General features: G+C 59.6%; 1 protein-coding gene across 12 annotated transcripts; it reads left to right on the forward strand.

The window, feature by feature from the left end:
- The first annotated feature begins 1,150 nt into the window (after window positions 1-1,150).
- Window positions 1,151-22,813, forward strand: GLI4 (GLI family zinc finger 4). Of its 12 annotated transcripts, none has more exons than XM_023228022.2 (5): window positions 15,082-15,219; window positions 15,809-18,451; window positions 18,869-19,837; window positions 20,340-20,459; window positions 20,631-22,813. In XM_023228022.2, exon 5 carries the CDS (start codon window positions 21,397-21,399, stop codon window positions 22,708-22,710), a length of 1,314 nt encoding a protein of 437 aa, XP_023083790.1. In that variant the 5' UTR covers window positions 15,082-15,219; window positions 15,809-18,451; window positions 18,869-19,837; window positions 20,340-20,459; window positions 20,631-21,396; the 3' UTR covers window positions 22,711-22,813. The 12 variants fall into 12 exon arrangements, with proteins under 12 accessions (XP_023083794.1, XP_023083796.1, XP_023083795.1 ...); XM_023228024.2 differs by having other exon boundaries at window positions 18,869-18,960; XM_023228020.2 differs by having other exon boundaries at window positions 15,809-16,059; window positions 16,155-18,451; window positions 18,869-20,459.
- Window positions 22,814-23,759: the final 946 nt, after the last annotated feature.

Genomic DNA, 23,759 nt, shown 5'->3' on the forward strand with positions numbered 1-23,759 from the left:
CACCTGGGACCAGTTTTTCCATGGACAGGGAGTGCTGTGGATGGTTTTAGGATGAAACTGTCCCACTTCAGATCATCAGGCATTTGATTCTCATGAGGAGCGCGCAACCTAGATCCCTCGCACGCAGTTCACAGTAGGGTTCGCAGTCCAGTGAGAATCTCATGCCACCGCAGATCTCACAGGAGGCGGAGCTCAGACGGTAACGCTCGCTCGCCTGCCGCCCACCTCCTGCTGTGTGGTCCGTTTCTAACAGGCCATGGACCCATCTTGAGGTTGGGGACTCCTGGATTAAAGAGCCTGGCGCCTTCTCCTATCTCTCTTGATCCCTCCCTGCAGCCTCACCAGAAGCCAAGCGGATAGCTACACAGCCTGCAAAACCGCGAGCCAACTCTACCCCTTTATAAAAACTTACCCAGCCTTGGGTGTTCCTTTATAGTAACACAAAAGGAACTAACACAACTCCCAATCCTGGCACACTTTCTCTGTGTCTTAGCGTTCTTCAGAATGAGCTATTGGCAGGGAGGAGACGGCGTCAGAAGTCAGGAACTTGGACACAAGAAAGAAACCAGGGGGTGGGGCAGGGAGCTGCTCAGGGCAGGCGTCCTCTGTTGTCTGTCAGGATGTGCCAGGGAGGGGTGAGTGTGGACACAGCTGTCTAGGACGGCCCAGGAGACTGGCACGCATGCCCTGGTGGTGTCTGCATTAGGTTTGATTTTACTTACGATAATATGATCATTGCTTTTCCCTGTTACAGTGGAAAGCATTACCTTTTGTTTTTTTTGTTTTGTTTTGTTTTGTTGTTTTTTTTGAGACAGAGTCTCATTCTGTCATCAGGCTGGAGTGCAGTGGCGTGATCTCAGCTCACTGCAACCTCCCCCTCCCGCGGTCGAGCGATTCCCCTGCTTCAGCGTGCTGAGTAGCTGGAACTACAGGCATGCGCCACCACGCCCGGTGAATTTTTGTATTTTTAGTCAGGACGGGGTTTCACCGTGTTGGCCAGGAAGGAAGCGTTACTTTTAATGCCTGCACAATGACCACTTGAATCGAAAAGGCACAGGTGACTTATCCACTTCCCAACATGGGTATGTGGGCTGTTTCCAAACTAGGTTATTATGAATGATGCCATAATAAATATCTTTTCCATATTTAGGGCCGACAGGACGGACCCCCAGATGTGGAATGACGTCTCACAAACGCCAGCCCCGGGTCATGCCCACGGAGACACCTGCAGCAGCGCACAGATAGCAGGACCACCTCGGCCTCTGTAGGAGCGGGCAGGTGGGTTCCTGATCCCAAACTCACACTTTATCCGACATCTTAGATTTCTAGCATGGAGGTAGGTGGTCAAGAGCATAGCTCTCAAGTCAGGGGCTGTGGACTTGACCCCTCACTCTGGAACTCTGGGACCTTTGCCTCCGTTTTCCCAGGTGTGAAATGGTGATGCTGACAGGGCTTACCCCACAGGGTTGCCAAGAACCAGAGCCTTAATACGTGACGTCGTAAGCACAGTGCTGGATCCTACTGTGTGGCCATGTCAGCTCGCCCCGCGTCTGGTGTTAGTGGGATCAGAGCTCGCCGCACGTCTGGTGTTAGTGAGATCAGAGCTCGCCCATGTCTGCTGTTAGTGGGATCAGAGCCCGCCCCACGTGCTGGTGTTAGTGAGATCAGAGCTCGCCCCGCATCTGGTGTTAGTGAGATCAGAGCTCGCCCATGTCTGCTGTTAGTGGGATCAGAGCTCGCCCCGCGTGCTGGTGTTAGTGGGATCAGAGCTCGCCCCACGTCTGGTGTTAGTGGGATCAGAGCCCGCCCCACGTGCTGGTGTTAGTGGGATCAGAGCTCGCCCCGCGTGCTGGTGTTAGTGAGATCAGAGCTCACCCCGCGTGCTGGTGTTAGTGAGATCAGAGCTTGCCCCGCGTGCTGGTGTTAGTGGGATCAAGGCTCGCCCCTCGTGCTGGTTTTCTTAGCAAGGTCAGATATTGGTTCACACATGTAATGGGGGCCATGCAAGCTGACGGCCTCGGATACCTCTCCAAGGAAAAGATGAGAGAGCTGGCTTCAACAAAATCAGCATGGAAAACAACAACAAAACATACATTTTTTGGGCCAGATGCGGTGACTCACACCTGTAATCCCAGTGCTTTGGGAGGCCGAGGCAGGAGGATCACTTGAGGCCAGGAGTTCAAGACCTGTTTGGGTGACAGAGCAAGACCCTGTCTCAAAAATAAAAGATACATTTTTTAAATCCACTTGGAAATTTTCTTTAATGTTTATGGTTATGAGAAAAATCGCACAACCAAACCAAAATCAGTCTGCCATCTTTTTTGCCCCCATCATTTGGCACAGACAGATGAACTCATGACGTCACCACAAGACCAAGAACTGAAGCCAGAGGCTGTCTAGGCTGACCTCTGCTTTGGTGTCTTGTTTAAATGAAGCTCACATTCCAGGAAGAGAAAACCTACATGACCCAGGTCAAAGAAAAACATAATGAAAGTTATAAGACACTTAAAACTCAATGATCATACAACTTAACAGAGCACCTGGGGGCAGCAGAATCCAAGGGCAGTGTCCAACCCTGTGTGCTTCTGTTGCTGTTAGGAGAGGAGCTGGAAGTCGGGAGGGAAGCACCCAGTGTAACAGTTAGAAAAACAAAGGCCTAGGCCGGGTGCAGTGGCTCATGCCTGTAATCCCAGCACTTTGGGAGACCAAGGCAGGCGGATCACCTGAGGACAGGAGTTCAAGACAAGCCATGGCTAACATGGTAAAACCCCGTTTCTACTGAAAATACAAAAAAAATTAGCCAGGTGTGGTGGCACGCGCCTGTATTCATAGCTACTTGGGAGGCTGAGGCAGGAGAATTGCTTGAACCTGGGAGGTGGAGGTCACAGTGAGCCAAGAGGGCGCCATTGCGCTCCAGCTTGGGCAACAAGAGTGAAACTCTGTCTCAAAAAAATAAATAAGTAAATAAAGCCACTTATTAATACAACTAATGGAAAGAGACACCATTGAGAGGACAAAAGAGCTAAGAGATGATTCTTTGAAAGGCTGGGTGCGGTGGCTCACGCCTGTAATCCCAGCACTTTGGGAGGCCGAGGCAGGCGGATCACGAGGTCAGGAGATCGAGACCATCCTGACCAACATGGTGAAACCCCGTCTCTACTAAAAATACAAAAAAACTAGCCGGGCTTGATGGTGGTGCCTGTAGTCCCAGCTACTCGGGAGGCTGAGGCAGGAGAATGGCGGGAACCCAGGAGGAGGAGCTTGCAGTGAGCTGAGATCGCACCACTCACTCCAGCCTGGGCGACAGAGCGAGACTCCGTCTCAAAAAATAAAATAAAAAAAAAAGAGTGGGTTCTTTGAAAGGATTATTAAAATTGACATTCTCTGGCAAAATGACTAAGAAAAAAGAGCAAATCAACCATTAGGAACGAGAAAGGAAGACAGTGCAGCCACATCCGATGCTGGAAAGGTGAGAAAAGCCCGTGCTGACAAAAAGAACTCCACCGAGACGGTTCAACCATCAGGAGGAAAGCCACGCGGCAGCCCAGCTCGAGGAGACACGCACACAGAGTCCGCAGCCGTGACAGAGATTGTGTGGATGATTCTCAGTCTTGCCAAAGAACGCCAAGTCCAGGTGCTTTGCATGTGACTTCAAGAAACAGCTCCAGTTTTACCCAGACTCGGAGACAAACAGGAAGCACACCCTATGTTATTTTCTGAAGCGAGTATAATCTGGATATCAGAATTACAGTTCAGTGTCACTCATACCCATATACATGAGAAAAGGTACTAAGCACTCGCAGGCCAGGCACGGTGGCTCACGCCTGTCATCCCAGCACGCTGGGAGGCCAAGGTGGGAGGATCGATTGAGCTCAGGAGTTTAAGACAGCCTGGGCAACATAGTGAGATTTCATTTCGGTCCCATATGCTCGGGAGGCTGAGGCAGGAGGATCAGTTGAGCCCGGGAGGTTGACGCTTCGGTGAACTGTGATTGCACCACTGCGTTCTGTTCTGCAGATGTGAGCAGGGGTGATGGGCGCCTCTTCCAGGCCTGGCCTCCTGAAATCTTCCCTGTGACCATCCACTGTCCTCCCTTCCTGTGACTGAAAGAGAAGGACTCAGAGATGGCAGAGCCACACACCAAGGGAAGGAGCCATGTCCCGGAGTCGCCCTCGGGAGAGCCTCAAGACCCTGTTGTGGTGTGAGCAAGAAGGGGAGGCCTCCCAAGTGAGACGCTGAGATTCGGAGGTTCTTCATTATCCCAGCCACCGTCACTTACCCTGACCACTGTAGCAACAAATGACAAACGTTCAGAATATGTGTAGCAGTCATAGGAACCAGGATTTTTAAAGACAAATATCTAAATAGAAAAATGGCTTAAAACAGGAGCTCAAGACCAGCCTGAATAATGCAGCGAGACTCCATCTCTAGAAAAAAGAAAAATGGGCAAAAGTCACAGAAGAAAAAAACATCCATGGCTCATAAATACCTGAAAACACAATCTCATTAAAAATCAGAGAACACAAGTTAAAACAGCAAAGAGATGCAGTTTTGTGCCCCACAGCGTGGGAAGGACGGCCACGTCTGATTCTGATCCTTGCACGGGACGGGCGGGAGTCCTCATCTGCTGCTGTGGCACTGGGCGGCAGCACAGTCTGGAGAGCAGCCTGGTGTTTTCTGGCAAAGGCGAGGATGTGCGTTCCTGCTGCCCCAGGAGCCACTGTTTACTTCCCCGTGAGAAACGTGTGTGTGCGCAGCCAGAGACAACATTCACAACGTGCACTGTCAGGAAAGCCGGAAAGAACCCAGATGCCTGTCGGTAGCGAAGCGGGTAAATCATGGTCTGTTGGTCAGTGGAAGCTGTTGGTGCAGTGACTGCACAGCCAGCCAGGACCACGTCAGCACCTGTGCGTGTCAGATACAACGCTGAGCAGAGAATGTAAGGCACAGACGACACACGGTTCTATTTTAACTACCGCGAAGTTCAAAACCAAGCACAACTACACAGTGTGTTGTTTGGGGACACGTGGTCAAACTGCAGAGAAAAGCAAAAGCTTGGTTCACAGGGAACTCAGGAGAGAGGGGCAGGCACAGGGCATGGGCCCCTGGGTGGCATCTCGCTCTGAAACCGGATGGAGGGTGAGTGGGCATTTGCTCTAGCACAGTTTATTTATTTATTTATTTATTTATTTATTTATTTATTTATTTATTTATTTTTTAGTAAAAGGTGAAAGATTTATTCGTTATGAAGAGAAACCAGAGTATGCTCTAGCACAGTTTAAAGGATCATGTCATGTACACTCAGCTTACACATCTGACACCCTCCCACCTTCCTTCACGTTTTTAGAAAACAGGAAGCACTTTCTCATGAACCTGGTGCCATCCAGCCCTGGGGTGCACGGGTTAACACCCACTTCCACACCCCGCACTGATCTCGAGGCCCCCCGCCCCCAGCCCTGGCCTCCATCGCCCGCAGGTGCCTGTTTCCACTCAACCCAAGCCATTCTCTTGCTTTCATAGTGTGGTCTTTACCAACAGAGGAACCAGGTAATAACCGCACTTCCTATGTACTCAGAAGATATTTCTCGTCCTTTTCAGGCTGGTAGAGCAGATCACCCCCAAAGCAGGAAGTTCCAGATCAAATATGCATAAGCAGCAACCTCAAAACTAACAAAAAAGATTCGCACATTCCTCAGTTCAGAGGAGGAGCAGAGATTAAGAAAAGGAGAAGAAAAGCGCTCGTAAGAGAAGAAAAGGAACCTCCTTCTGTGCAGCAGGCTCCTGGCCCAGGGAGGGCGGTGTGCAGCGGGGTACGTGCAGGGAAGCACCCTCTGAAATGCCTAGAAATAGCTCCCAGGTGTTCACTTGGCTCCCAAACATCTGCAGAGGTCAAAACCATCACAGTGGGCAACTTTCCACCAGTGACCGCAGTGTTCACTGTCCTCAGGCCACTGCAGAGCCATCCTAGTGGGGCAGTGGGCGCGGGGCGCGGGCTCCTGGCTCCGGTGAGGCCACCTGGAAGGAGTCCCAGGAATCAGCCTAACGTTCAGAACCTTCCCGGCATCTCAGAAGTGTACTGGGGGAGACGTGAGGACCCTTCAGCCAAGTGTCAGCGTTCTCATTGCAGGAGAACGTCAAAGCCGCAACCCAGAAACTTCTCAGGGGCATGGCGCACCCACACCAGCCCCGGGCTCCACCTGGACAGCACCTCCTGGGCCGCCCTGACCGGCAGACACCACCCTCCCAGCCTCACGCGGCCACCCCGACCAGCAGGCACCATCCTTTCAGCCTTGCTCGGCCTCCCACCGGACCAGAGGGTGGCCCTGACCAGCGGGCACCATCCTCCCAACCCCACTCACCTGCCCTGACCGGCGGGCACCATCCTCCCAGCCGCACTTGGCCAGCCGAGCTCTGTGGGCCTCAGAGTGGAGAGGACCTCAAATGTTGTGACTTTGCTCTGCTGCAGGGACGTGCCATGGAGTGTCCCTTGTGCGAGCATTTTGTGAGCTATGCCAGCATCTGTCCCCACAGGCCGCATCCCTGAGCCATTTCTCAGGAGAGCAGGAAGTGAGCAGGGCGAGGGGCGCTGCCAGCCAGCCCTGGGACCAGAGGTCTGGGGATGCAGCCAGCCAGCCCTCCTCATCTGGGCCTCTGTTTCCTCTTCGACACGGGGAAGCAGGGAGGGGCCGATCAGTGACTGAGGCTTGTTGGCTCTGGTGGGGGGTGGGGTCCGCCTGCGTTTCTGGAGAGCCCATGGACCCCGGTGTGTACCCGGACTTCATTCCCAGTGACCTCTCCTATTGGTCCCCATTTGGGGCACTGAGATGTGACCGTTTCTTTCCCGTGAATGAGCTGACATCAAAACATGCTGCAGAGGAAGATGGGCCTTGGGGGCAGCGTCCTGCGCCTCTGCACCAGGAGAAAGGCCGTGTCCCCAGGGGAGACTCAGAGCTGAGGTGGTGGCGGGCAGGGCTCCTGTGGAGCTGGAGCAGGGCAGGGTGTCTCTGAGGTCAGTGAGGAGCAGCTGAGCCCAGGGATGCAGGAAGGATGGGCTGCACCGTGGGATGGGGCCGGCAGGGAGCCTCGTGCTTAGAGAGCCTGGTGTTGGCACTCTCCTGGTTTCCTCCACAAACCCAGCCACATGGTCAGGAAGCTCGGGCCAAGCAGACGGCCCCCACCTTGACAGAATCCCAGGGTCGTGCGTGGCAGTGGGAGCGACCTCACAGCCAAGACCGGGCCTCACGCTGCTGTTCCACAGTCACCCCTGCAGGCGGCTCAGGGCAGGGCTCCGGCCTGATGGAGGTTCCTGGACACGCCTCTGAGCCGGCAGCCCCTACCCACACCCCTGCACCCCTGCACCTTCCATGCCTCTCACCCTGGGGTCCAGGTTCAGGTTTGTGGGGAGTGCAGCACCGTGCTCCCGTGGCCACTGCTCAGGCGAGTGGATTCAGGGAGGGTTTTCAGTGTTTGCACCTCTGTCCCCGTGTGCCTGTTTCCTGGTGAGGCTGGACACCTGGCATGTCCGAACACTCTCATTCCCCAGGCTGGGCACCTGGCATGTCCGAACACTCTCATTCCCCGGGCTGGGCACCTGGCATGTCCGAACACTCTCATTCCCCGGGCTGGGCGCCTGGCATGTCCGAACACTCTCATTCCCCGGGCACGCATGTGCAGCCGCCGCCACCCGTGTGCTACAGCGCTGACCCCTCCTGTAACAGCTGTGGTCTTGGCCTCTCGTGTTGGGGCAGGTGTCCCCTTTCCCACTCTTATTTTCTGTTGTCCAAAACTTTAACTGTCCTGCCAGCCAAAGCTGTTGAGCATGACTCTGAGACCATCTGCCCTTGGTAAGTGTCCTGTGCATCTGGGATAAGCGTCTGTTTTCAGCTGCGCTTCCTGTGACTTGCTCTGCGCGTGTCCTCTTCGGTCCGCGTGGGCCGCTGCGCTGGTTCCCAGCCTGCCCGACATGCTCGCTGCGACGCCTCCCTTCCCTGCTGCTTGCTGGCTTCTGTGTTCTCTGCAGTAAACATTGATTTCTGACTCGAGTGCTGTCTTCATTGATCTCTCTGCACTCTGGGGATGCAGTCAGTGCCCCCCACGAAGGCTACCAGCTGCCTCCCAGGGAACAGTGCAGGTGCCGCTTCCCAGGACCGCAGGACCCTGGCTGGTCGCTGCCTCTGATGGGTCTCCCCAAGACCACTCCCCGTTAGCCAGACTCAACAGGAGACTGACACATAAATGAGAAAGGTGTTCACTAACTCATGATGGGAGCAACCCTTTGCAGCGCGGAAATGTCCTCACACCTTTCTGGCCCCGGATACCTGGGAAGCTGAGGGTTCATTCGGTGCCTAGTGCCTGCACTCAGGATGCCCCAGAGGAGGCCCCGGGAGTCCTGAGCGCCTTCTCCAGGCCCTCTGAGTTCTAAACAGCACTCGCTTTTGCCCGGTCGTCTGCTCCCTGGCTTGCACCTCCTTCGGTAGGGCAGTTGCTCTCAACCGGGGCACTTCTGCCCCCGGGGACCACTCAGCAATGTCCGGGACGGTGTTGGCAGTCCCAGCTGGGTGGGGGTACCACCGGAATCCGGTGTGCAGAGGCCGCAATGGGTGGGGGTCCTGCCCAGATGCCAGAGATGCTGCAGGTGAGAGAGACAGATTAGACCCCGTGACGACGACGGAAGGGACAGGAAAGGTGGCTCTCAGGGCCCCAGGGGACAGCCCAGAGATGCCTGGGGTTCCAGAAACCAGAAAGGCGTGGAGCGGTCGCTCCTGCAGGAACAAGCGTCTGTGGTGGCTGGAGATGTGGGGACGGGTCATGTCTTCACATACTTGACCAGAACCCTCCCAGCTGTCCCTCCCCCACAAACAAGCCAGCAAGGCGACACGGTGGCTGGTGCTGGCGAGAGGCAAGTGTACTCGACTGCCTTTCTGCACTCTTGAGGACAACACCCAGAGTGGCCCCGTCTCTGTCCCACCAGCGCAGGCCTAAAGCTTCCTCATCGTCCGCATCCTGGCCTGGGACTCAGGCAGCCTTCTGCCAGCCGTGCTGCGTGCAGGGACTGCAGCCACTGACCCCCTCTCCCTTCTGTGCTGCTCTGCTCTACCCCACAGCCGCAGGGAGACCTTCAGTGTGTGTCAGCTCTCCTGCCTCCCTCCCTGCAGACGCCTGTGCCCCCCAGTGCCCTGAGAATGACGTCCAAGCCCCCAGTGGAGGTGTCAAGGCTGTTCGGTCTGTCCCTCCCCGTCCTGTTCTGTCCTCCGCTTGCTCACCACACTCCCCTGCCTGGTCTTCCAAACTCGAACCCCAGGCGACTCCTTCAAGCATCAGACCTGCCCCTGCACCCTCCCACCTCTCTGTGATGGGCTGGCCCCTCCCTTCTGCTGCCTCCCCTCCCTCGTTCCTGCTCCCACCCCCATCTCTCTCTGATGCTGCCCCTTAGAGAAGCCTCTTGGACCTTAAGCCTGGTCACTCCTTTAAGCCCCTCGTCTCCAGGTGTGGTCTAAGAAGTGCTCTCAGCCCCTCTACTCCAGTGGCCCGGGGGCTCTGACCAGCCCTCCTGCCCAGGAAGCTTTGAACTTTCCCACAGGGACCCCTAGAGACAAGGGCACTGCCTGTCCAGATGGCACCCTCACCCCAACCCCAGCAGCACTGGCTGGAGCAGGCCAGGCCTGTGTGGGTATCTGAATGGGCACTGAATTTCCTGATCTCAACAAAAGAAGCCCATGGAGGCCTTTTCTAATCCACAGCCCAAGGGGACAAATCAAGACAACAGGCCTGGGGGGCTGTGGGCCGACTCCCACGCCTCAGGACCAGGGGCTCTGGGGCTGTTTGGGCTTGAACCCCAAACCCCGCCTCCCAGCATAACGAACACCAGCTCATTGTTCACAGTGAATACCCAGCAAAACCCTGCTCGAGGCAAGGAGTGGGGACCTGCTGCTCCAACAGACCAGGCTGGCTGCTGGCTCCCAGCTCATTAAATCAGCAACCCTTGTACTGCCTCCAAAGCCCTGGTGGGGGAAGGGGATTCTTCCACTCTGATTACACCCGTTCCCTTCTCCCTTCACTCCTGTGAGCTGGCCAGGCTGAGGACCGGTCCAAAGGGCCTGGGAAGTAACACACTCCACAGCTTCTCAAAGGTCAGCCGACAAGGACAGTAGCTTCGGTGACTCAGCTTCCCGTGATGCGCTGGATGCATGGGGAGCTGGTGACAACAGCCTGTGTGTGTGACAATGTCAAGAACTACATACAAAGACACAGCTGTCCCCCAAAATGAGTCTGCACAGCCTGGTGCAATGCGGCTGCAGCCTGTCATCGAGTCAATTGCATTGTCATCTGCCGCTCTCCTGATGTAGGTTCTGTGTTTGTCCATTTTGCACTGCCATAAAGGAACACCTGAGGCTGGGTAAGTTGGCGGGCGCCTGTAGTTGCAGCTACTTGGGAGGCTGAGGCAGGAGAATGGCATGAACCGGGGAGGCGGAGCTTGCAGTGAGCCGAGATTGCACCACTGCAATCCAGCCTGGGCGACAGTGAGATTCCATCTCAAAAAAAAAAAGAAAGAAAAGGTGCTGGGTGCGGTGACTCATGCCTGTAATCCCAGCACTTTGGGAAGCTGAGGCGGGTGGATCACCTGAGGTCAGGAGTTCAAGACCAGCCTGGCCAATATGGCGAAACCCCGTCTCTACTAAAAATACAAAATTAGCCGGGTGTGGAGTGCACGCCTGTGATCCCAGCTACTTGGGCTGAGGCAGGAGAATCGCTTAAACCTGGGAGGCAGAGATTGCGATGAGCCGAGATTGCACCAATTGCCCTCCAGCCTGGGCGACAAGAGCGGAAACTCCATCTCAAAAGTAAATAAGAAAGAAAAGAGGTTTGCTTGACTCACAGTTCAGATCAGGGTTCGGAGGGTACTGCTGTCCCTGGTCATACTGTATAAGAAGAGGCTTCTGGGGAGGGCTTGGGAAGCTTTTACTCACAGCAGAAGGCAAAGTGGGAGCCGGCGCATCTGTCACATGGTAAGAGCCGGAGCGAGAGAGGGGCGGAGGCGCCAGGCTCTTTTTAACAGCCAACTCTCCTGTGAACTAATGGACCCAGAACTCACTCCACCAAGGGGAGGGCACCAAGCCACTCATGAGTAATCCCCGGCATGACCCAGACACCTCCCACCAGGTCCCACCGCCACCATCGGGCCACATTTCCACAAGATGTGCAGGGGGCTCACCTCCAAACAGTATCAGATATAGTACTAGTTCTTTTTTTTTCTTTTCTTTATTTTTTTTTTTTGAGACAGTCTTGCTATGTCGCCCAGGCTGGAGTGTGGTCTCAGCTCACTGCAACCTCCACCTCCTGGGTTCAAGCAATTCTCCTGCCTCAGCCTGCCAAGTAGCTGGGATTACAGGTGCCTGCACCATGTCCGGGTAGTTTTTTGTATTTTTAATAGAGACGGGGTTTTACCATGTTGACCAGGCTGGTTTTCAACTCCTGACCTCGAGTGATCCACGCGCCTCAGCCTCCCAAAGTGCTGGGATTACAGGTGTGAGCCACTGCACCCAGCCAGATATACTAGTTCTATAGGATGGTCCAGGTTGGGGCACAGATTTTTGCATGAACGTTAGTTTTCACCCAAGAGTGACACGCTCAGTCACATGGTAGATTTACTTTTAACTTTTTTTTTTTTTTTTTCGATAGAGTTTTTTTTCTTGTTGCCCAGGCTGGAGTGCAATGGCATGATCTTGGCTCACTGCAACCTCCGCCTCCCAGGTTCAAGCGATTCTCTTGCCTCAGTCTCCCGAGTAGCTGGGATGACAGGTGCCCGCCACCACACCTGGCTAATTTTGTATTAGCCAGAGATGGGGGAGAGACAGGGTTTCTCCCTGTTGGTTAGGCTGGTCCCGACCTCTGGTCATCCGCCCGCCTCAGTCTCCCAAAGTGCTGGGATTACAGGCGTGAGCTACCGCGCCCGGCCCTACTTACAACTTTTTAAACTGCCAAGCCCATTTCCAGAATGGCAGCACCACGTTGCCTTACCACTGGCGATGTCCCAAGCTGCTCCGGGGCCTCAGTGATACTTGGCACTTGTTAGTAGTTTTTACCTGAGCCACCTGGCAAGTGTGCAGTGGCACCCACCGCAATGCTGGCCAGCCCTTCCTTGACAGCCATCCCTTTCCGAGCCTATTGCCATCCCTTTGCCCTCTTCGGTCATGTCTGTTGCGGCTCTTGCCAATTTTCTAACTGGAATGTTTATTTTCTTACGGTGGAGTTTAGAGATTTTTGTATATTATCGGCCTGGGGGCCCCTTCTCCACCCACACAACCCTGAACGTCCACTCTGGCACCAGGCAGCTGCTGCCCATCTGGCTTCCCGCCCTCTGTTCCGCGCGCCCCTCCAGCTGAGGGGTCCCCTCGCCTCGGCTCTCTGCACCCCTGCTCAAAAGGGTCAAAGAACCCTCCCCCGGCCGTTTGTTTATCCCAGAGAGTGACAGTTTTATCTTTTCGGGTCGTAAACACAGAACTGAGGGAGAAACTGGCTGAACAAGAGGAAAATGAGGAAGGAGTCCGTGAAGGGGCTTTGGGGAACCTGTATTATCCTCCTCGGGCTCCGGGGAGGCCCCTGGAAATCAGGCAGAATCGAGGGCGCTGGAGGTCGCGAGGGGAGCGGGAGGTCGCGCGTTTGCAGCGGTTCCCGGCGGCCGGTGGCCATCGCTGCGGACACATCCCGAGGAGGGAACCCAAGAGGGCGGCGGGGTGCACTCGCAAGCTGAACGTGGAAGCGACTCCAGCCGAGAACCCCGGGGCCTGGAGTGCACGGAGGCGGCGGGGAGCGTGGGGACGGCGCCGTCAGCTCCCGAAGCCCGGCCGTAGGCGCGCGGGCGAAGGCCTGGCCCCGTCGGGAAGGAAGCTCCGAGGCGCCGGCTTCTGCGCCCCACGCAGCGCCGCTCCCAGCGCCCGGGCGCTTTGCAGGCGCGGGCGGGATCCGGGCCAGCGTGAACGCGAAAGCCACGCGCGGGTGCAGCCCGCGAGGGGAGGAGCGGGGCGGGGAAAGGCCTCCTCTTGCATCCCGGCCCCACCCCCACTTGGCCACCGAGGCGTGCAGTCCTCCCGGGGCCCAGAGCGTCCCGGAAGTGCGCGCCGGCTGGGCGGAGTGGGGCGGGGTGGGCACTTCCGTCCGGCGCGCGGCGGCCTCCTCCCGCTCGGAAGGTGAGTGGGTGCGGGCGGCGGCGGCGGCGGTGGTGGTGGCGGCTCCTGGCGCCTGGGACCAGCCCAGTCCGAGCTCGTGCGCCGTCCTCCGCGGTGCAGCCCTGCCCAGCCGGGCCGTGCGGCCCCTGCAGCCGCCGCTCGCCGTGACCTTGGCCTCGGGCCAGGCCCGGGGAGCAGGGTGGGCTCCTGGGGGTCGCGGGGCAGCAGCGGACCGCCCCGCCCAGTGGCCCTGGCGATCGCGGGTGTCCGTTCGCAGGGCGCCTTTCCCAAGCACCCGGTGACGGCCGCTGTCGTCATCCCCACTCTGCAAATGGGAAACTGAGGCCCGGAGGTCCCTCCGCTCGGGAGCGTGGAGCCGCCGGACCCCAGCGCCGCACCGCCGGGCAGACGATCTCTGTGCCGAGCTCCCGGCGATCGGGTCCGCTCCCACGGGGCTGGTAACAGAGGGGAAGAGGATGCTTCCCCCGAGCCACTGGCAGGAGTGCTCCTCCCCCTTCAGCCTGGCGCTCAAGAGTTTGTGTTTCCCTGAGGGTGAAGGGGCGTCCACCCTGTGACGGCCGCCTCCACTCAATCCTGGGGGTCACACCAGGGTCGGGGTGATCGAGTAGGCCCTTTTACCAGATGTCCCCAGTAAGTTGACTAAGTAACTTGAGATGTGACTCCGAGGTGGAGGACCTGCACCCAGTGGTCACTTACCTGGCGACCTGACCCTTCCCATCATTAGTGGATGGAGGCTGGCCCAGAAGGCCGGGCACTGGGGTGGTGGCCGTGTGGGAGCTGCCTCTCCCACTTTCTCGAAGTAGGCACTGCTGTCCTTATATCTGAATCTCCGTTAACTTTTGTCTATTCTTCCCGTTCCTTTCTTCACTCCCTGCCCCAGATTAGGAGTTCCTACTCTATCACAGTATGAAAGAAAAGTCTCTTCTCACATTGGACTCACATCATTTTTGCAAAGCAAATTAAGAAGTATCTTGGAGCCCTGAGTGAGTCTCCCAGCGCTGCGGCAGGGCTGGACTAGGGGATTCCAGCCTGCAGCCTCTGACGGTTCTGTAGGGTCTGAGGAAGAGGGTTCCCCTCTCTGGAAATGCCTCTCTTTTGCTGTTCAGGAAAAGCCTTGTTAAGATTTCCTCCAAAACACTCGTGCGCCAGCAGGCATGGTTCAGTTTTCAGCCTTCCCACAGGGCCAGCAGCTGAGGTTTTCCTGGAAGACTCTCTATGCCTTTCTCTGGGGGAGGGATGATGCCACAGGTTGGAGGGAGATGCCAGAGCCTCCGCTGGGACAGGAGCTTTGCTTCAGCCTCCACAGGTGTCTACTGTGCTGCCCAGGTGGTGGCTACTTCCTAAGCGCTCCTTCTAAAGCATTACTCCTTTTGTTGTTGTTGTTTGAGACAGTCTTGCCCTCTCACCCAGGCTGGAGTGCAGGGGCTGACCTCAGCTCACTCCACCTCCCGGGTTCAAGTGATTCTCCCGCCTCAGCCTCCCAAGTAGCTGGGATTACAGGCGCCCACCACTGCACCCAGCTAATTTTTGTATTTTTAGTAGAGATGGGGTTTTACCATATTGGCCAGGCTGGTCTCAAACTCCTGACCTGGTGATCTACCCGCCTCGGCCTCCCAAAGTGCTGGGATGACAGGCATGAGCCACCGCGCCCGGCCACTCAAAGCGTTAATCCTTACTGAATAAACGTGCCAGGTCCCCTGACTGCTTCACCCCAGGCCTTATGTGTCCCTGTGGGCTCACCCTGCATCCTCGCTGCTCCTGGAGAGGGAATCTCCATCTCCCCTTGGGGAGCTGGCGTGTTGCCTCCTCCTGCACGTCCCCCCCACATTCCTCTCAATCCCCTCACCTGCCACGGTTTTCATTTTCCCCAGGTCCCAGGTGTGACACCTTCAGCAGGTCTCAGGGAAGATGGCAGCCCTAGGGGACGTTCAGAAGCCCCCTTCTGCCCCGTCCCCTGTCAGTCTCTCATCACCGGGGACACCTGGAGCCCAGCACCACGAGCCTCAGCTTCACCTCCATGGGCATCAACATGGTACTCACCCAGCCTGCTGTGCACCCTCCACCCAGCATCCCCTGCCCCCACGTCCCCTGCCCCGTCTCCTCCTGACCTGCCACCCTGGCTGACTGAGGCACCTCCAGACACCTGTATGCAGCTCCTTCAGCAGCTGGGGTTCCCGCACCCTCAGGCCAGGGGCTGGGCGCGGGTTGGGTTGGGAGAACAGTGGTTGAGGCTGGGGCCAAGCCTGAGCTCTGGCTCCCTGGGGACGGTTCCCCACATTGTTTCTTTTTTTGTTTTTTTTTTTGAGACGGAGTCTCGCTCTGTTGCCCAGGCTGGAGTGCAGTGGCGCGATCTCGGCTCACTGCAAGCTCCGCCTCCCGGGTTTACGCCATTCTCCTGCCTCAGCCTCCCGAGTAGCTGGGACTACAGGCGCCCGCCATCTCGCCCGGCTAGTTTTTTTTTTTTGTATTTTTTTAGTAGAGACGGGGTTTCACCGTGTAGACCAGGATGGTCTCGATCTCCTGACCTCGTGATCCACCCGTCTCGGCCTCCCAAAGTGCTGGGATTACAGGCTTGAGCCACCGCGCCCGGCCAATTGTTTCTTTCCTGAGTTGCGGTATAGGAGGGAAAGTGGCCTCAAAATCTGCATCCAGCGTGACCAGGAGCAAGGCGTGGCCCCTGAGTGTTGCCATTCAGGAAGACCAGGAGCAAGGCATCGCCCCTCTGAGTGTTGTCATTCAGGAAGTGCAGCAGCCAGAGTCCTTGCCAAGCTGGTTTGGGTGTGGTTCCCGGACCCGCAGGGACAGAGGGCCAGCCTTGCTCCATCCCTGGTGGTATGGCCTCGTGGTCACATGGCAGGCCCTGGGAGTTGAGGTGTGGGGGGGGTGCCAGCCCCGTGGTGCCCCAGTCTCTGCTCCCTCTCGGAGGTCAGGGATCCTGAGGCTCCATCTCTGCTGGCTGTTCCACAGGAGGCCTGGCCTCACGGCCCTCGTGGTCCAACCCAGCACATGAGGTGTTGACAGCAGGGGCAAGGCCCTACATAGGTCAAGCCTGGGGAGCCTGTGTCCGGCCCAGGAATGGCGCGACCTGGCACAGGGTTCTTCCTCTTGGGGAGTCAGCATCCTGGTGGCTGAAGGGACCACTGAGGCTTGTGGAGAGCAGCTGCACTGCATGGGGCCCTCAGGGGGCCCCCAGGTGAGGACAGAGAGGCCGGGGGCTTCCCCAACGAGCCAGGACCAGGGTGAGTTAGAGGAGCAGGGAACCAGGCGGCTTGGCATCCACTCCCCCGAGGAGCAGGAGCCTGCACTCCTGCCGTCTCCACTGCCGTGTCCCAAGCAACTCCCCAGGGACTGTGAGGAGGCTGGGAAGGGGCGCCTGTGGGCTGCCTGGGCTGCCTGTCCTGGTGGGCCTGGCCAGGGGCTGCCTGGAAGGATCCCAAGCCCCCGCAGCACACACTGTGGCTGGGCCTCCAGCCGATGCCCCGAGGGCCGTGCTCCTCACCCCTTAGTCAGTCAGAATCTCAGGGCCCGCCCTTGCCCTCTCATGTCACCTGTACAACGGCTGAGGGAAGTCCTCCTGTCCTGTTACCAATGGGGACACGGAAGCCCAGAGACAAGGCCAGGAGGCCAGCAGACTCAGGGCACGCCCTGGCACTCCCCACCCCCGCCCCCCTCCCCGGGGCGAGGTGTGACCTGGAGAGGTGTGACTTCTCCAGAGGGATAGTCTGGAGCAGCCCAGCAGATCATCTTAGCACAGGACACAGGCTGAGGGGGCTGCAGGCCACGTTCTGCAGGATAAGAAGCTGATGCCCAGGCAGAGGGTGGGCCTGGGGAGCATGGAGGGGCCTCGGGCCGGGCCCCCTGAGCCTGCCGGGTTGCACTACCCCCAGCCCTGTCTCCACCAGCCATGGGCAGTCAGGCCCAGAAAACCAGGCACGAGTCCCCAGCCCCACAGGCCTGGAAGCCCCCTAGGCACTGAAGCCATGTTCAAGTGCCCTGAAATCCCCAGAGGTCTTGCCCCGTGGGAGGAAGTGGGGCCTGCACCAGCAGCTTCTGCCCTCTCCCTGCTGTACCAGAAACAGCATCCAGGGAGGACGGCCCTGAGAACGGCAGGTATGGCTGCTTCCCCCAGCAAGAGATTGTGGCAGGAGGAGATTGTGGCTGAGGCACAGTGGGGCCTGGGGGCAGGTAGCCTGCTGATAGGCCCAGTGTAGAGCGAACGGGGCCAGGCCACAGCAACGGGCGGCCTCTGTCACAACTTCCAGGCACTGGGTGAAGGCAGGGGCTGCTTCCGGGCGTTTCCAGCTTCCTCTGCTCCTTGGGAATGCCCTGGGGGACAGATTCCTAAGCAGAGGCGGCCGCGGTGTTTCTGGAACTTGTCCAGGACTGTCCTGCCAGTTAGGGGCCAAGCCAGGACTTGGAGCCACAGCCTCCCAACTCCCAGACTGCAGTGGGCCAGACCAAGGTTCCCGGGGCCCACCCCAGGCACACGAGGTCACCTCCGGAGCCTCTGGTGGGTGCCGTGCTGGGCATGCTGAGCCCTGGGCTGCGAGGTGTCAGGGAGCAGAGGAGATCCCGGGGAGGAGCTGTGTATCAGTGGGGAGGGTAGTGAGGGGCATGGGGAGCGGCCGGGGAAGGTTCTCGGCGGTGGTTCCTGCAGACATGAAGCTGGGGTCCCACAGCAAAGGGCTTGGGGCCATGGCCTAGCCCAGGTCTTGCAGAGCAGGGAGACCAGGCAGGTGGGAACAGGACACAGTTCCTCATTTCCGTGGGCCTGGGGGACTGAGGGTCCCCACACAGCTCCTCACGGATTGTGTTGTGCCCCAAGGCCACGCCCACCAGAGCCAGCACTGCCTGCACCGGTTCTGGAAGGTTTGCCCAGGGGTCCTGCAGGTGGAGGGGAAGTCTGTGGGAAGGAGGAAGTGAGGGAGGGGAGGCCTGGGACCCTTGGGGACTTGCAGTCCTGTGGGGGTTACTGAGTGCCCAGACTGGTGGGGAGGACCCCATGGGCAGGGCAACGGCACCCCACGACAGGCACAGCATCTTTCCACATGGAGTGCCTGGCCCTGGCACCTGAGATGGACTCTAGGTGCCCACTGACCACCCCCCAGCACCTAACTCACCTGGTCCGGGCCCAGGCACACAGCACTTGCTGTGCCATTTTACACACAAAGAAAGGCCCTTCCGGCCAGGAAAGCACCCACCTCCTGCCTGTGCCCAGCCGTGCACAGCCACCTTGCCTCCACCTGGAAGACCAGCCCCAGCAGGTGGGCAGCCCTGGTGTTTCTCCACTTCGGGCCATACTGTCCCTGTGTCCCAGCACAGCAGTGGGAGGGCACTGGCTGGGGGAGGGGTCAGTGAAACTGAGGGGGGGGTACTTCTGCACAGAGCCAGTGGGGTGGGGAGCAGGGTCTGGGTGTCCACCCTGCAGAGACCTGGCACGGCCCGGGCACAGCCAGCAGGTGGCAGGTGACTGAGCTTTGCAGAAATGGCCCAAATGTGGGCAAGTGTCAGGAGCCAGGGTTAGGCAGTGGAGTGACAGTGACCCATACTGTGTGCGGCCCGCACCTGACCCTAGGCCACCCCCATCCTCCTCTAGAGAAGGTCCTAGGAAGTACTTTGCTACATGAATGGGGCGGGTTCCCAGGGAGCTGGGGGCCATCCTGAGTCCACTTGTTCCACAGCAGGGTGGAGACAGTGCACACCACCTGGCATCGTTTGAGGGTGTCTCGGCACCCATACAGCTGGCAGCAGCTTTGGCGTGCTTCCTATCTTGGTAATGTCACTGGTCCTCTTAAAGTGACAGCCCGGGGAACATCCCGCCTGTCAGTGCCGGGGCGTGGCCCCAGAAACAAAGCTGGAATCGGGGTCACTTTCTTTCTCAAAGTGCTGCCAGGTCCCCTCCAGTGGCATCCCAGTGCAGGGCAAAGGTGGCAAGGCTGTCTCAAGAGAGGTGATGCCCTCACCGCCCCCTCCGCAGGAGCACGGCGCTGGAGCCTGCACTGTATTTGGCCATCTGTAGAACAAGCCAGCTCCCCTGGCTGCCAGGGGATGGTGACATGGTGGCCACGAGCTGGGGGTGAGGGTCACAGCCCAGAGAGGCCAGTGCCCCCAGGCCTGTCCCCACATTGGGGAGCGTATCTGAAAGGCCTAGAGGTGGTTTGGGACCCCCCCACATCCTGCCTCAGGGCAGCCAAGCAGTTGGACCCTCAGCTCTCGAGGAAGGGACGTCGCACAGCCGCCCCCACCTGCTGAACTTCCCAGCCCTTCGTGTCAGGTCTCCCTCACTCCTCAGCCTGGGCTCGGAAGGTCTCCCAGGGGCCGACCTGAGGGTGGGTGGGCGTGTCGGGTGATTGAGTGGCTGGCCAGGCTGGGGAGGTCCGCCCTCCATGGTGGGCCAAGCTGGTCACCCCACTGCAGCCGGGGCAGGCCTGCCTGAGGCTGGAAAGTCCCATGAAAGGCTCACAGCCAGGCACTGTGTTATGAACATGGTGTGGACAGGAGCCTCTGCCCACCCCAGCGCTGCGTCCTTCTGTGCCCATCGCTGCATTGTCATCGCTGGGGGCACCCAGACTCGGCCTCGCAGGGCAAAGAGACACCCCTGTCCTTGAGTACAGCCCCCAGCCACCCTCCTTGCTGTGGGCAGAGGGCAGGTGAGACCCCCAAAGGGGCCTGGTGCCCCTGCCGGTGTGAGGAGAGCTGACCACTGGCCTTGGGCAGTGGAGCCCGCGCCCCTCCCTCTTGCATCTGTGCTCCTTGAGTGTTAAGGCCACCCCCCCCACCCTGCCCCCACCAAGTCTTGGGTGGAAGGGGGGTGTCTTGGTCCTGGGTGCCCAAGCGTGGTGTGCCCAGGGGCGAGGGGCTCATGGGTGGGCCCAGCCCATTCCCCAGTCTCCGCCTGAGGAAGCAGGGGGCCAGTACACTGGGCCTGCTGGGAACAGCTACCTCTGCTGTTTCTGGGTGCTCGTGAGGGACAGTGGAGAGCCCTGGAGGGACAGAAAGGCCTGGGGCCGAGGGAGGGAGGCTTTGTGAGGTACCTGTGTGGGAGCCTGCAGGGCCAGCACTTTGAGAGGCCACTTCAGAGCAGCACTGCAGGACAGCGGTGCAGGGAGGAGGGCTGGCCACAGCCAGCCAAGGTGACAAAGCCGCCTTCAGCAGCAGGAGGGCCGCTTCAAGGCTACCCCAGGTTTTGGCTCTGCTTACTGGGCTGAAGGGGATGAGCTCCCAATGCTGGCCCCTGGAGGAGGAGGCTCTTGAACCCAGCTGGGAAGGAAGGTAAAGAGCGTTCGTGGCTAGAGAAGCCCGAGCAGCAGGCCTGCTCCTGGGATTGGGAGGGCCAGGAGGTGTCCTGCGTCAGGGCCACAGCCCAGGAGCACGTGGCAGTCAGAGAGGAGCAGGGGCAGCGGTCCGGAGGGTGGAGGTGAGCCCCAGCCTCCCTGCCCCCAGGCTCCCCGAGCTCCAGCCCTGAGGTGTCCCAGCCGTCTGACCTGGATCTCCAAGACATAGAGGAAGTAGAGATCAGCAGAGACACCCTCTGGCCCGGTGAGTGAGCAGAACTGGGTTACTGGGTGACCAGAGCTCTGCGTGTGCCAGGTTCCTCCATGCCCACCGCTGTGGCTCCCACAATGCTGGCACCACCCCCTTCCTGGGGCCCCTTCTCTTCCCTGGCACCAGTTCAGCTCTGCCCTGTGGCCCCTCCCCCATTCTAATGCCAGTCCAGTCACTGATGCTTCCCCAGGTGGTGACTGCAGCCCATTGCCACCTGCCCCAGTGGCACCACCTGGACTCCTGCCAGCCCCAGCCGGACATAGTGAAGCAGGAACTCCTCCCTCCCCTCCACGTGCCTCAGGCTGGGGCCGCTGGCTCAGAGCACCACTGTCCCCCCAGATCCACCGGAGTTATCCTGGGTCCCCTCCTACTGCATTCCCTAGATGGCCTCCCCCCAGCCTGACTGGAGCTGTGTCAATCCAGGTCCCCTGCACCTCCCCCTTGAGAAGCCGCCTGGGTTCCCTCCAGGCGATGTTAGTGATACGGCTGGATTTAACAGTGCTGAGCCCTCGCCCACACCTGGGTGGCCCTGGGGTGGGGAGCAGGTGTCTGAGGTCAGGTCCCTGGAAGGAGACCCTGGGCCAGAGGTTTGCGTGGGAAGCTCCTGGGGTGGGCATGGGAGCTGGGCGGCAGGGCACTTGCCACCGAGGCCTGGGGCAGCCCCATGAGGAGCTGTGCCCATACAGACCACATCCTCGGCCAGGGCTTGAGCGCGCCCTCTGGCGCTTTGGAGTCCCCCAGGTTCTGGGTCCTCACCAGCACTGACTGCTTCCTCCTGGCTACGGTCTGTCCTGCCACCGTGGCTCCGTGCACTGGCACAGCTGCCCTGGTGACTGTGGATGGTCCCAGCAGCTCTGGGTCACCCTGCAACGCCCCCCACCCCTGTGTCTATGACAGCCCTTCCGGGCACGGCACCCCGAGCCCCTGGCCGCTCGTCTCCCATCCAGTGGGTGCCTGGCCCCTCCTCGTCCCGTCTGAGCACCCCTGTCCAGCTGTGCTCTCATCCCCGTCCCTCCGTGTCACGGTGGGGGCACGCGGGTACTATCCGCCTCTGCCGTTTCTCATTTCAGACTCCGAGCCCGAGCCGGAGCAGGCTCCACGCTCTCCCGGCTCTCAGGCCCCTGACGAGGGGGCGGGCGGGGCGCTGCGCAGCCTCCTGAGGAGCCTTCCCCGCAGGGCCCGGTGCGGCGCTGGCTTCGGGCCCGAGTCCAGCGCGGACCGGCCGGCGGGCCAGCCGCCTGGGGCCGTCCCCTGCACCCAGCCGCGGGGCTCCTGGCGCGTGACGCTCGTGCCGCAAGCAGCGGCCGGGCCCGAGGGCGCGCCCGAGCGAGCCGCCGAGCTGGGAGTCAACTTCGGTCGGAGCCCGCAGGGCAGCGCGCGGGGGGCCAAGCCGCACAGGTGCGAGTCCTGCGGCAAGAGCTTCAAGTACAACTCGCTGCTGCTGAAGCACCAGCGCATCCACACGGGCGAGAAGCCCTACGCCTGCCACGAGTGCGGCAAGCGCTTCCGCGGCTGGTCGGGCTTCATCCAGCACCACCGCATCCACACGGGCGAGAAGCCCTACGAGTGCGGCCAGTGCGGCCGCGCCTTCAGCCACAGCTCGCACTTCACGCAGCACCTGCGCATCCACAACGGCGAGAAGCCCTACAAGTGCGGCGAGTGCGGCCAGGCCTTCAGCCAGAGCTCCAACCTGGTGCGCCACCAGCGGCTGCACACGGGCGAGAAGCCCTACGCCTGCAGCCAGTGCGGCAAGGCCTTCATCTGGAGCTCCGTGCTCATCGAGCACCAGCGCATCCACACTGGCGAGAAGCCGTACGAGTGCGCCGACTGCGGCAAGGCCTTCCGCGGCCGCTCGCACTTCTTTCGGCACCTGCGGACCCACACGGGCGAGAAGCCCTTCGCGTGCGGCGCCTGCGGCAAGGCCTTCGGCCAGAGCTCCCAGCTCATCCAGCACCAGCGGGTGCACTACCGCGAGTAGCCCGGCGGGGGCTCGGGGCGAGGCCTCCTGCCTGCCCCCACGGTGGGCATTGCCCAGCACCGCATGCCGTGTGTCCGGAATAAATTCTTTTTGAGTGTTGGAAGTGGGAGCCGGCACCTGCCTGGGTGAGGCCTTGGGGCAGCTTCCCATCCCCGAGGACCCGCTGCAGGATGGGGTTGACGGGGCTGCTTCACCAAGACCTGCCACGCAGGGCCACGGGGTCCCTGGGGCCTGGCGGACGGCCCGAGTGTCCTAGGGGAGGGTCTGAGGCCTGGAGGTGTCCTGACTTGCCCAGAGCCCGGAAGTAGTCAGGCCTGCCTGACAATGATACCCCACCATCAACACGGGGGGCGCGCCTAGAGCAGGGGGTGAGGACAGGGCCGGTCTAGAAGTGCCCACAGGCCTGGCCAGGCTGCCTGTCTGCCACCTGGGCGAGGGGTCTCCAGCAGTTCGGTTCCCTTATGTATTTGGGAAGACTCTGCTTCTGTCAAATGCAGCAGGCTCTTCCCCACGTGCCCTCTCAGCTCTGCTGCCTCCTCCCCCTGCCTCCATTCAGCGGGGAGCCTGCTGGGCAGCAGTGGCCCGGGCCTCCTCTGCACCAGCCCCTTCCCCTGGGATGTGGGGGCCCAGGGTGTTCAGGTCTTGATAGGTGTGGGCTGGTACAGCGGGGCCTGCCAGGCGTTTTTCAGAGCTGCCGGGACACTGCTTCTGGGCAGGGGAATCTGGGCCACGAAGCTCTGGGAGAGCTCAGCTGGGGGTGGCCCCAAGTGCTAAGTGCCAGTAATTCTGCCAGCGCCTTCTCCCTGCCCCGTCTGTGCCCTCCAGTACAGTTGGCAGACCCCGGACTCCAGCCTGGCTCCTCCGAGGCTGCCCCTCTCCAGGTCTCACCTCCCCTCCTGCTGTGACTCGTCCAAAACCCCGGGCCTGGCCCCCAGATGTGCCTGTGGCGGGCCTGTGAGGTCACTGTCCTGTCGAAGACGAAGGCTACCGTCCCCGCTTTTTGGCGGTGCCTGCCGAGGCCTGCGCAGTGCGCATCTGATGTCAGCCCC

The sequence above is a fragment of the Piliocolobus tephrosceles genome, chromosome 7 (genome assembly GCF_002776525.5).
Source record: "Piliocolobus tephrosceles isolate RC106 chromosome 7, ASM277652v3, whole genome shotgun sequence".
In the NCBI taxonomy this organism is placed as follows: domain Eukaryota; kingdom Metazoa; phylum Chordata; class Mammalia; order Primates; family Cercopithecidae; genus Piliocolobus; species Piliocolobus tephrosceles.